The sequence below is a fragment of the Lampris incognitus genome, chromosome 3 (assembly GCF_029633865.1).
Source record: "Lampris incognitus isolate fLamInc1 chromosome 3, fLamInc1.hap2, whole genome shotgun sequence".
In the NCBI taxonomy this organism is placed as follows: Eukaryota; Metazoa; Chordata; class Actinopteri; order Lampriformes; family Lampridae; genus Lampris; species Lampris incognitus.
Genome location: NC_079213.1, coordinates 5939177 through 5952344, shown reverse-complemented (window position 1 = coordinate 5952344; position 13168 = coordinate 5939177). Strand labels below are relative to the sequence as shown.

The 13168-nt window shown below is 47.4% G+C and overlaps 1 protein-coding gene across 1 annotated transcript in view; it reads right to left on the bottom strand.

Moving 5' to 3' along the window:
* sult4a1 (sulfotransferase family 4A, member 1) overlaps positions 1 to 13168 on the bottom strand; it is a 30479-nt gene extending 17311 nt beyond the window's left edge. The window contains exon 1 of the mRNA XM_056277930.1: positions 13000 to 13168. Within this exon, the coding sequence (XP_056133905.1) occupies positions 13000 to 13168 (169 nt within the window). The remainder of the gene's footprint in view (positions 1 to 12999) is intronic.

Sequence of the window (13168 nt, the reverse complement as noted above, 5' to 3'; positions counted from 1 at the left end):
GAGCACACCGACTGGCTAAACTCATTTTTGAAAACTTCCATTGTTCACACTGAAATCCCAAAACAACATAAAAATACTTCAGTCTTCTCTGTTGGGCATGTGCAGACGTTTTCAAGTGCAGCCGACTGCAGCCTGGGGAATTAGGAAAGGCTCCACATGGGACGGAATCATATGAGGCTTAGCGTTTGGGTGTGTAGATGTGGCTCGGCCTTGTTCTCAGCAGCCGGCACCTTGTACCATTCAGAGGATTTCGGAACGGTTGCAAAATCTCAACCATTATCATTCCTCTGAATACCTACCGTTCCCAAATCCTCTGTAAATAGTGCACATTGCCACTGAAACTCTAGTTCATGGTCACGGCAATTTGCCTATGAAACTGGTTGTTGTTTTTGGCCGTGTGCCACCGTACTGTTCATAAGGGTGGGGATACCTGCAGTAAGCTGAGACTGAAGGGGTCCCTTAGATGAGTGATGAAATGTTTCTCTCAATAAACGCTGTGTCCAGATGAACTGATTCACATGGGATTATCGAGCACGCATGAACATTGTGACTCATTTCCGGTGAGGATTGCCTTAAATTTGTACGCGAGTACGAGCGAATGGTGCGTAAAATGGCAGACTACAGGAACCACCTGAGATCCAACCTCAGGTGCGGACAGAGCGGGATTACACCTAAGAGCCTGCAAATGAAATCTTCGGTCAAGGGCCACCGAGCTAACGAGATCCCCCAGAAGGCACTGAGCCTTCTGAGCCTTCTGTTCCCGTTATTCAGCCTGCAAACAAAACTCGAGAACGCAAGGAAAGCACCGCCGTCCAACACCAGCAGACAAGAGGAAAGCTCTCACGACTCTCAGAAAGGACAATAACAGCATCATCCTTCCAGTGGACAAAGGCAGATACACTGTTGTGTATTAAACCAGACAGACTGTCATGAGAACGTTATGATCTTACTTAGCGACACAAATATTTATGAGGCCCAGAAAAGAGATCCAGGCAATGGTTACAAGAAAAAGGTGATAGATTGTCTGAAGCTGTTGGAACAGGACACTACTGACAGAATGTTGTACCATAGATTATACCCAGGGGAAGCTACACCTAGTCTGTATGGCTTACCCAAGATACATAAACAGGATGTGCCATTACGGCCTATTGTTTACATGATTAACTCAGTGACCTATAACAGCTCTAAGTTTCTGGCATCTATTTTTAACCTGTTGGTAGGCAGTAGTGAACATCCCACTCACAATACGATGGATTCTGTGGATAAGGCGAGGGACGTCATTATGGAGGCGGTTGGAACAATGGTCTCCTATGATGTTAAGTCTTCCTTCACGTGCGTTCCTCTTGATGAAGCGATGGAGGCGGTCCGTATGAAATTACAAAACGACCCCACCCTTAGCAATGGGACCACCCTGAACACTGACCAAGCGTGTCTGCTCCTGAAGCTTGGTCTAAAGTCCACATACTTCACATACAGGGGGGCGGTACTATAGGCAGAGGCACTGGCGTGCTATAGGTTCCCCAGTCTCACCTGCAGTGGCCAACTTGTATATGGAGGAAGTGGAAAAGAGGGCTCAGATTTGGAGATGTCACCTGGGTTAAACGTCTTTATGCGTGTCCAATAATCCAGGAAAAAGGAAAGTTGAATCAGTTGATCTTCACAATAAAAGCAGTCTGGACACAATAAACGTTGTGTCCAGATGAACTGATGCACCTTTCTTTGACCCCTGGTTTAAAATTAAATCCCAGGATGTGAAAAATGACAGGTTAGCCTTCTCAGACTATGAAATTGCAACTGGTGACGGGGGACTTTTGATTGTTTATGTTCACCATAAACCAACTAATACTGGTCACTGCTTAAGGCTGGACTCTCGTCATCCCCTGGAGCACAAACTAGGAGTCATCAGGATGCTGTACCACGGAGCTGACAACGTCCCCACCGACACAGCAGGTGGGGAAGGGGAGAAATCCCACATTCAACAGGCCCTGGTTAAGTGCGGTTATCCTAACTGGGCGTTTGTCAAAGCCAGGAAGACACACAAACAGTGCACCGGCCAATCAAAGAGAGGAGAAGGACAACAGCTGTCTAAGCAGAGACCAGTTGTGAGTCCATATGTGGTGGGAGTGTCAGAAAAGTTGAGAAGTGTATTTTCCAAACATCGCGTCTCAGTTGCTTTCAAACCCCAAAACACACTGCGCCAGAAATTAGTCCGCCCCAAGGATCGGGTCCCCCGGCACAAACAGCAATATGTAGTGTACGCTGTTAAGTGCCAGGAGGACTGCTTTTACCTGTACACCAGGGAAACCAAACAGACGCTGGCCAAAAGGACGGCACAACACAGGAGAGCTACACGTCAGACCAGGACTCCACAGTCTACACCATCTACAGGCCAGGACTCCACAGTCTACACCATCTACAGACCAGGACTCCACAGTCTACACCATCTACAGACCAGGACTCCACAGTCTACACCACCTACAGGCCAGCGGCCACTCTTTAAGGATGAGGATGTGCACATCCTTGATAGGGAGGAACGCTGGTTTGAACAGGGCATCAAAGAGGCCATCTATGTGAAGAAGGAATGAATGACCATCCCTGAACTGGGGGGGGGGGGGCTAATAGCTAAGAGTACATCTGTCGGCAGTTTACAATGCAGTGATTGCAACGATTCCCCAATCCTCTGTGAATAGTACACATGGCCATTGAAAGTCTAGTTAATGCTCACGGCAATTTGCATATGAAAGCGAGATACCTGCAGTCAGCTGAGACTGAAGAGGTCACTTAGATGAATGATGAAACAGTTCTCTCTTAACATGTCTGTGAATGTTCTCACTTATCCAGGTCATGGTTCTCCAAAGGAGTTGGATCAAGTGCAACTGGACTTGGTATATATCCGTGAAGACGTTTCGCCTCTCATTTAAGAGGCTTCCTCAGTTCGTGCCTTTCCGACTAGACCAGGCTAGTCTGATGCATATCAATAGCTCTGACAACGACTCCTAGAGGATCAATTCTCAGTCTCATCAGCAGCCAGTCAGACTAGCTTGGTCTAGTCAGAAAGGCACGAACCGAGGAAGCCTCTTGGATGAGAGGCGACACGTCTTCACGGATATATACCAAGTCCAGTTGCACTCGATTCAACTCCTTTTGGATTTCTCTCTTAATAAACATTTGTGTGCAGATGAACCCGTTCAACTCTCTGTGGTCTTCACAGTGTTTTGTCGGTCTCTCTGGCGTCACTGTGTACCACCCTCTCCATTTCTTTGTATGCTGTTTCCGCTATGCCGATGTTCTCCGTTTCATTTGTGAAACATGCCATCCTTGGGGTTGCACAAGCAAACATGCTTGTCCCCATATGCCTTTCTGCCAACCACAAGAAAGGCTTAGTATAAAAAGGCCTTGTGTTTTTCCCATCCAGCATGTGGAATGGCAGAGGCTCAGCTTTAACCAAGTGAGACAGATTAATGTCATGCACAGGCAGTTTTAATATCAGCCGAAGCACATTTAGTCCGTGGTGACAGAATGTGTGTGTGTGTGTGTGTGTGTGTGTGTGTGTGTGTGTGTGTGTGTGTGTGTGTGTGTGTGTGTGTGCATGAGCACGCGCACGTGTGTGTAAGGGATTACTTGTTGGTGAACATGTTAGCGTAGCCTGGCTCTCAGGCTGACAATCAAAAAGAGCAATTAATCAGAACGACTCGCATTAAAAGGTCTTTATCAACTTCATGAGGAAATAACACAACTTGAAAATACATAAAAAAGACGTCTTAATCCCTAACTGGTCTCAGATTAGTGTCTTGGTGTATCATACACTTTGAAAGTGTTAGCTACTTGGTCTCACAATTTTACAGCATCGTGCAATGCGAAGGACAACGTTTGGTACACGTCAAACTCTCAATCCCACTCCAAAGGGGAACAAATTGCAGTTAAAACTGATTATTTTGGGGCATCCGGGTAGTGTAGCGGTCGATTTCATTGCCTACAAACATGGGGATCGCCGGTTCGAATCCCCATGTTACCTCCGGCTTGGTCGGGGATCCCTACAGACACAACTGATAGGAACTCTTGCGTTGTGATTGTGGATGACGAAGAATGGGACGGGGAAAACACCCCCAGCCAGCCAGCCGGGGGTGGGGGGTTGGTTATTCTCACACAGGCAGTGTAGAATCAGGCTGTGTAAAACACAACAATTAATATACAGCAACTTCATAGGACCAGGCTTCAACATGCACACCTCTCCACAGGAAGGCTTCCAGCCGACTCCGTTTATGATGTTACATGTGTGTCTAACATTCTCGTATAAGAAGTGGGGTTGTTGTGAAGCGTCTAGTGCAGTGTTTCTCAACCCAGTCCTCAAGGAACCCCTGTCCTGCATATTTTCTTTGCAACCCTGAATAGGTACCTGTTTGTAGTTATTCAACCAATCAGCAATGAATTTTGTCAGACGTTGCACACCTTGCATAATTAAGTGCTGCGAGATGATTGGTCGAGTAAGTACAAGCAGGGCTACCTATGCAGGGTTACAATGAAAATCTGCAGGATGGGGGGTCCTTGAGGACTGGGTTGAGAAACCCTGGTCTAGTGTGTTGGTGTAGTGTTCTGTGCCTGTCACGTCTCACTCTCAACCTTCACCGCTGGCTAGCAGAAATGCGAACAGGAGAGCCGAGCACGTAAGTCTCTCCCTGCCAGTACATAGCCTCTCCACCAGCAAGCCCTATGTAGTGTCTCCTCGTGGCGACACACAGTAACTGGGTACACCTTGGGCCCTTGCTGAACTGCAAGGGACTCGGGGGAGGTCTGGCCCCTAGACGTGCGGTACGCAGGCCCGCCGGCGTGTGGCTATTCCCTGATGCCCACGAACCAGCCCCCAGCTATGGGTTAAATAGTGCCACTGCCTGGTGGACACCTTGGGGGAGGAATAGGCTACAGGAGTAAACCCCTACACAACATCAACGTCTACAGTGCTGTTGTTTTATGTTTTTTATGCCCTTTTGTATGTTTAAGTTGGAGAGTACTGCTGGCGTCGTGTGTGGTCCCCCCTTCCCATCCCCCCCTGTATGTTTATGTTGCGTTTATATGTTGTCTTGTTTCCCCCCCGTTTATTGTGAAGCGACTCTGAGTGTTAGAAAAGCCCCATGTAAGTTTGATTTATTATTATTATGTACTACATTCAGTCTTCCATTAAATCTTTCTTCTTTCAGCTTTTTCCCTGTTTTTCAGGGGTCGCCACAGCAGATTTTACAGTTTCCATCAGGACCCTGTGAGGGCACAGCACCAATGCTGACCGTTGTTCGATCCGGTATGGTCTTGTCAATCTGCATATTGATTTGGCAAAATTTTACGTTGGATGCCCTTCCTGACACAACCACTAACCCTATGGACGGGGGCACAGGTAAAGCGCTGGATGCCATCCCAGTATTCATGGACTTGCGCCCATGCCTGTCGCCATCAGTCTTCCATTAAATCAATAAAACAAAATACATCTCATTCTGATCGCATAATTATTACAATGTCTCTTTAAGAGGCATTTTCCCACCCGCCAACAGCAATTGTTGTCTTTTATACATGAATATCAAATTTGAAATGTGAAAATCAATACAGAAATATACACCGTGTATGAAAAAGTCTAAAACTTATCAATACAACTCAAATTTACATGACAAAATAATAAAAATTAAAAAAAGGAGGGGGGCTCACATACCTGAGTAAAACACAACAATCAATGTACAGCCGCTTGACGGGACCAGGCTTCAACATGCACACCCTTAAGGGAGAGGGAGAGAACGGCGGACCGCATGACAACCCGTATATCCATGCTGCGTTAGCCTAGCTTAAGTTGGCTAAATTAGCATGTTACACTAAAGCGCTGTACACGATGTAAAATACACACACACCCGGAAATAAACTGTATGACAACAAAGAACTGCATCCATCGCCTGTACAAATTAGATTTGGGCCTCCTATTAGCGTTATTACCCTGTTTTAAGATGCTACTTGGTTGAACGGGCACCGGTTGACACCCACCGCCCCTCGGGAGGACTCGCAGCCGACTGAGGAAAATAGCGCGAATACACCGGAAGTGTCGTCACCGAAATGTCAAAGGTCACACAACCAGAACGTTGTACCGTAAAAAGCTCCCCCAAAAATATACAGAAACAAGTAGCCTGTATTCATAAGAAACAACAACACATGACCAAAATGGGACAACGGTGAAATATGAACCTATTACATTAATACACCGGAAATAGTTGCGTACGTACATACCCATGATACTGTAACCGGTTATTTTCTTGCCCGGTGCGGGATTCGATACGGGGTGTACTGCACCACAAGGCGGCATCACTGACCGCTCGGCTAAAGGGTCAGATCCGTTAGCTAGGGGCTAACGTGTCTTATTAGTAGTTTACAATACTGTAACGTGCATGGATAAGTAGACACGCTGGCCGCCTTTAGTCTAGCGGTTAGCGATGTCTCCTACGGTGCGGGCGATACAGGTTCGCCTCCCGGCCGCGGCAGTTCCTGTTCATGCGTTGTCCCTCGAATTCGCTACATTACTTGAATAGGTCGTGTGCCGCTGGACGGAAGTGTGAAAATGGTAGTTATATTCAACACTTCCGCCGACGACCGAGTTCCCTTTGTACTGATAGGCCATTGATTATGAAATATGGCTTTAGGAAAGGCAGCTATTTTCAACTGCTAACTGGAAACACTGATCACTCTCAGGCATCATTTCCGCCATTTCAGGCCACAAAGAATTTTAATTATTAATCAGATCTACCCCAAAAAAGCGCGGGGGGGGGATGTGTTTAATTGACATCAACATGAATGCTGACCTGCTCATCTCTAATCAATGTCTAATCGAGTGTTCGTCCAGCCAGGTAGCCTCCTCTCTCTCCTGGATGAAAAGATGCATTTTCATTTGTTGAAAAGGGTTTTGTTTTGGGGGGGGTTCTAATTCTTTTCATGGACTTCAGTGGACTGGCACTCTGTAATTTATGATGCTTTTTAAAGAAGATGGAGCTGACGGCGACACACTGACTCATTCACACGCCATCAAATGCCCCATCTTGCTAGACTGACTCCCCCCCCTCACCCTCTCTCTGTCTCTCTGCCCCCCTCCTCCCTCTCTCTCTGCCCCTCCCCTCTCTCTCTGCCCCCCCCCCCCCCCCTCTCTCTCTGCCCCGCTCTTTCCACACACACACCCCTTGCGGGTCTACTGCAGGCTGTACTCCAGTCGTGTGCTGTGAATCAGTGATGGAGTTGTCTTGCTGCTTGAGTGAAAGAGGGGACCCGGGGACCCAGGGACCCCCCCCCTTTCTTTCAGTCACCAGTACAAGCCAGCGGACATCGCAGCTGTACGGAAGCCTTGCCATACGGCCTGCCACGTGTTTGCCTTGCGTCCGCGTTAACTTAGCAACAGCCAGTGACGCTGTAATGCAGTGATTTAAAGGGCCACACGGCGGCGTTTTTGCAGGTTTTTAGCCCATCAACTGTAAATGATGTACCCGGCTAGCAGGGAATGTTCTCACAGCACTGGCTAACATTCCCTGCAGGTTCTTGCTCATGATTTAAAGAAGATGTTTTCATCTACTGTTCGAAGAACGTTTTAAGGATGTTTACCATTTCAAATAATGTTCCTATAAGGTTAAACGTTAACAAAGGAAGAAAGTTTCAGGCGCAACACTCTGGGGATGTTGTTGAGGTAACAGATTCTAGAATGTTCTTCTCTAAAACACAATGTTACATGATAACAAAGGAAGAACGTTTCAGGCGCAACACTCTGGGGATGTTGTTGAGGTAACAGATTCTAGAATGTTCTTCTCTAAAACACAATGTTACACGATAACAAAGGAAGAACGTTTCAGGCGCAACACTCTGGGGATGTTGTTGAGGTAACCGATTCTAGAACGTTCTTCTCTAAAACACAATGTTACATGATAACAAAGGAAGAACGTTTCAGGCGCAACACTCTGGGGATGTTGTTGAGGTAACCAATTCTAGAACGTTCTTCTCTAAAACACAATGTTACATGATAACAAAGGAAGAACGTTTCAGGCGCAACACTCTGGGGATGTTGTTGAGGTAACCGATTCTAGAATGTTCTTCTCTAAAGCACAATGTTACATGATAACAAAGGAAGAACGTTTCAGGCGCAACACTCTGGGGATGTTGTTGAGGTAACCGATTCTAGAATGTTCTTCTCTAAAACACAATGTTACATGATAACAAAGGAAGAACGTTTCAGGCGCAACACTCTGGGGATGTTGTTGAGGTAACCGATTCTAGAATGTTCTTCTCTAAAACACAATGTTACATGATAACAAAGGAAGAACGTTTCAGGCGCAACACTCTGGGGATGTTGTTGAGGTAACCGATTCTAGAATGTTCTTCTCTAAAACACAATGTTACATGATAACAAAGGAAGAACGTTTCCGGCGCAACACTCTGGGGATGTTGTTGAGGTAACCGATTCTAGAATGTTCTTCTCTAAAACACAATGTTACATGATAACAAAGGAAGAACGTTTCAGGCGCAACACTCTGGGGATGTTGTTGAGGTAACCGATTCTAGAATGTTCTTCTCTAAAACACAATGTTACATGATAACAAAGGAAGAACGTTTCAGGCGCAACACTCTGGGGATGTTGTTGAGGTAACCGATTCTAGAATGTTCTTCTCTAAAACACAATGTTACATGATAACAAAGGAAGAACGTTTCCGGCGCAACACTCTGGGGATGTTGTTGAGGTAACAGATTCTAGAATGTTCTTCTCTAAAACACAATGTTACATGACAACAAAGGAAGAACGTTTCAGGCGCAACACTCTGGGGATGTTGTTGAGGTAACCGATTCTAGAATGTTCTTCTCTAAAACACAATGTTACATGATAACAAAGGAAGAACGTTTCAGGCGCAACACTCTGGGGATGTTGTTGAGGTAACCGATTCTAGAATGTTCTTCTCTAAAACACAATGTTACATGATAACAAAGGAAGAACGTTTCCGGCGCAACACTCTGGGGATGTTGTTGAGGTAACAGATTCTAGAATGTTCTTCTCTAAAACCCAATGTTACATGACAACAAAGGAAGAACGTTTCAGGCGCAACACTCTGGGGATGTTGTTGAGGTAACCGATTCTAGAATGTTCTTCTCTAAAACACAATGTTACATGACAACAAAGGAAGAGCATCTGCAAAGCAACATTTTGAAAACGTTCTCAGGGTGTTATTTAGGCCTGAAATCACAGCAGGTTTTTTCTATAACACGTCCCCAGAATGTTGTCCCGGGAGGTTCCGTGGACGCAACGAAAACGTCCCGCTGAAAACACTAAGACGTAGAGGAGCTCAAGCAGGAGTCGTGACAACTTTCTCTTTCGGCTACACAACGTGCACCACTTATTCCTTCCACCATTACAACAACAACAAAAAACCCGTGCAGTGGAAGTGTGTCACTGTAAACCCGAACCGAGGAAACAGCAGCTGTAAACCAACGTTCCTACTAGCTCAATAAGGGGAATTATGTATCCCCATAACCACTACAAATAGAACATTCTGAGATGTTCTTCCGAACATTGTCGGAACGTTTTTATAACAAATGTAAACTACTAATAAGACACGGTAGCCCCTAGCCAACGGGTCTGACCCTTTAGTCGAGCGGTTAGTGATGTCGCCTTGTGGTGCAATACACCCCGTATCGAATCCCGCACCGAGCAAGAAAATAACAACGCTAGCTGTGTAAATATTACTGTATACGACTCCCACCATTTTCCAAAGCGTAGTGTTTTACATCTTCTTCTTTTTTAATGCGTTTCCCCTACTTTTCGGGGCAGCTGCCGGTTTCCGTTCATTCCTGTACGTCGCAGCGGCGGCTGGCCGGTACGGGGCGCTGCGGCGCCGCCCCCCTTCAAATATCAAGAGACGAAAATCCACTTAAACATGTTAGATATAATTTAGCTGTATAGTGAAAATAATTATGGAATACAAGTGTTTTCCAGTCTATGAGCGGCTGTCAGCAGCCATTAGATATTGGTCCTGTGACAAATTGGCTCGTTAGTCCTAGTTTGTGGTTCCGGGGAGCAATTAGAGTGTGACACAGAGCGCGAGCGACGCTGGCTAGAGACGGAAGGACGTGAACTGTATGACCCGAGGATTCCTGTTAGTGAACTTGACAAGTAAGCAAGTAAAGCAGAAACCGTCCCTTCTGTAGGGTCAAGTGAAGAACGGAACAGAAGGAAACAGGTCCCCATTGTGAAAACCAGCTCGCAGAGACGCGAGACTTGTTGAGGTGGGTAACCCGTCACGGCCCGCTGCGGGGTGCGGCTGGGGTAAAACAACGGTAGAGGCCAGTTCCCGTCGATGCAGAGAACGGAAATGGAGTAGAGAACGGTCAACTGAGCATGCGCGAAATGCCTCTACCACCCCTCCACACGCCCATCCAGGCGCTAGGATTCTAAGAAGACCCGCCCCTACTCTGCGCCTGATTAGCTAACTGTAACCCTAACCCCGCCCTAACCCTAACCTTAACCTACCCAAACAACGGAGGCAACGAGTACTTGCGCATGCGCAGTTGACCATTCTCTGCCTCGACGGGAACTAGCCTCTACCGTAAAACAACCCTGGTCCACAAGAGAGTAAAGCGGACTAAATATTCACCAGCAGGTTTCTGCAAGTTGGTTTTCATGTCACACGTTGAAACGGATAGATGGGGAAAACAGCAACAACCCCCCCCCCCAAAAAAAATCAATAAATCTGGGCCACAACACGCAGAAACACCGACGTGCTTCTTCTTCGAGAGAGAGAGATAGAGGGGATGGGGAAGTGCCAAAGGTCATTCGAGTAAAACTACAGTTTCATGGTTTTTGTTGAAGTGTTTGTTTTTCCACATGTGTAACTGGGGCATGTTGTGCAACGCGCGGCATCGGGGTGGTCGCCATACACAGCGCGTCGTGCTCAGATCAATTAATGCGTCGTGCTCAGATCAATTAATGCGTCGTGCTCAGATCAATTAATACGTTTTGGGCGTCCTTCGCCCGAAACGAGCCAATCTGTCAAGACTACGCACGCTCCTGAGAGGTTGCAAGCCAATGTGCACACCGACATGGAAGATTCCCAGGAATCCCGTCATTATAACAAGACGGCAAAACGCGTTGTTGCTCAAGAGCGCTGCTATCTTCTGCAGCCCGTAGCGGAAAAACTGGAAGCCAATAACTCAAGACGCTCATACGACTGTCTATCATAAGATTTAGCCCTTGATACCCCCCCCCCCCCAAAAAAAACCCTTCTGCTCCATCCATCCATCCATCCATTATCCGAACCGCTTATCCTGCTCTCAGGGTCGGTGGAGCCTATTTCAGCAGTGATTGGGCGGCAGGCGAGGAGACACGCTGGACAGGCCGCCAGGCCATCACTCAGGGCCGGCATGCACACACACTCATAGGGAGAATGTAGTACGACCGATCCACCTGACCTACGTGTCTTTGGACTGTGGGAGGAAACCGGAGCACCCGGAGGAAACCCACGCAGACACGGGGAGAACATGCAACCTCCACACAGAGGACGACCCGGACGACCCACCAAGGTTTGGACAGCCCCGGGGCTCGAACCCAGAACCTCCTTACTGTGAGGCGACCGCGCTAACCGCTTCGCCACCGTGCCTGCTGCTTCAGCCGTGCAGGTCAAATTGTATTTCTCTCCAAAATAACACTAAGCACAAATACGACACCCCTTCGAGTCGGATGAGGGGGGGGACTCCGTAGAAAACGCTTTGTAGGCTATGCTTTTGCAGAACACACCCCCCCCCCCCCAGTCCTCCACACACAGCAGATGCTGCATGGCTCTCGCGGCAGCATAACAACAGCGCGCATCTGCGCGAGTCTGACGCTGTTCTGGCCACGGGGCGTGCTGTTTAACGGGCTGTCCGTATGAAAGTTCATACCTGTGATTGTTGATAACCATGCTATCTGTGGGCATGGGGGGGGGGGGACGACAGTCTCTCTCTCTCTCTCTCTCTCTCTCTCTCTCTCTCTCTCTCTCTCTCTCTCTCTCTCTCTCTCTCTCTCTCTCTCTCTCTCTCTCTCTCCCCCCTTTGCCTTAATTATTCTGCACACAATTGATGCAGATGTTGAAATGCTGCTTGCACGCGACAGAGCTCCCATGTCCAAGAGGCGGGTTCTTCTTCGTGTTTCTGTCGTGAGAGACAGTCACCCACTCGTTGCAGCCTGCACGACCAGACCCACCCAAGATGCTGTTATAAGTGGGCATCGTGCGCGTCAGCAACGGTCGCGCCGGCGCTGCGCAACCCAGTCTGTTATTGTTGGATGTAAACATCAGCCCAGGTCTCTCTGTCTGTCGATGATGCAGAAGGAGGCCGGGAATAGCCGGATAGCGGCTTGAAGGCGTTGAGAGACGGGAAGTGAACGAGGCCACAGACACGACGACGAAGGGGAATTGATCCGCTCACTTAATCAGTCGCGACTTGCTACTGACCAATCTCCGCAGACGGGCCTTCAAAACGCAGTACACACGTGTTGTAGCCACACAGCTATATCGCATAAGTGTTGCCACGTGACGATGGGTCTAATTAGGAAGGAAGGCTTCATGCTATCATTTTTAAGCACCGTGCATGTATTGTAGTCTACGGGGCCTGCAAGCGTTGCAATATTCTCTGCAGCCTTGCTCGCAATGTGAAAGACGGACTGTGATGAATTATTGCCTGTTTATTCTCTTCTCTTCTCTTCTATTCTATTCTATTCTATTCTATTCTCTTCTATTGTCTTCTATTCTATTCTATTCTATTCTATTCTATTCTCTTCTATTGTCTTCTATTCTATTCTATTCTATTCTCTTCTATTCTATTCTATTCTCTTCTATTCTATTTTCTTCTATTCTCTTCTATTCTATTCTCTTCTATTCTATTCTATTCTCTTCTATTCTCAGCCTTGCATGCAGCCAGCAGTTGCAGAGCCGCTGCATGCTCAGCTGAACGCAGTGTGTGCGCGTCATTTACCTGACTTGGGATAGGTGACAATCCATATATCGCTACTTCTGAGGGAGAAGTTGGCAATCTCCTCCATCTTCCCTCTGCAGAAGGGCGGGAGCCGCACTCCGTCAAACTCGAAGTATTTGCTCTCAAACTCGATCGGCGTGCTTGGCGTGTCTGCCTCGCTCTCGGCCAT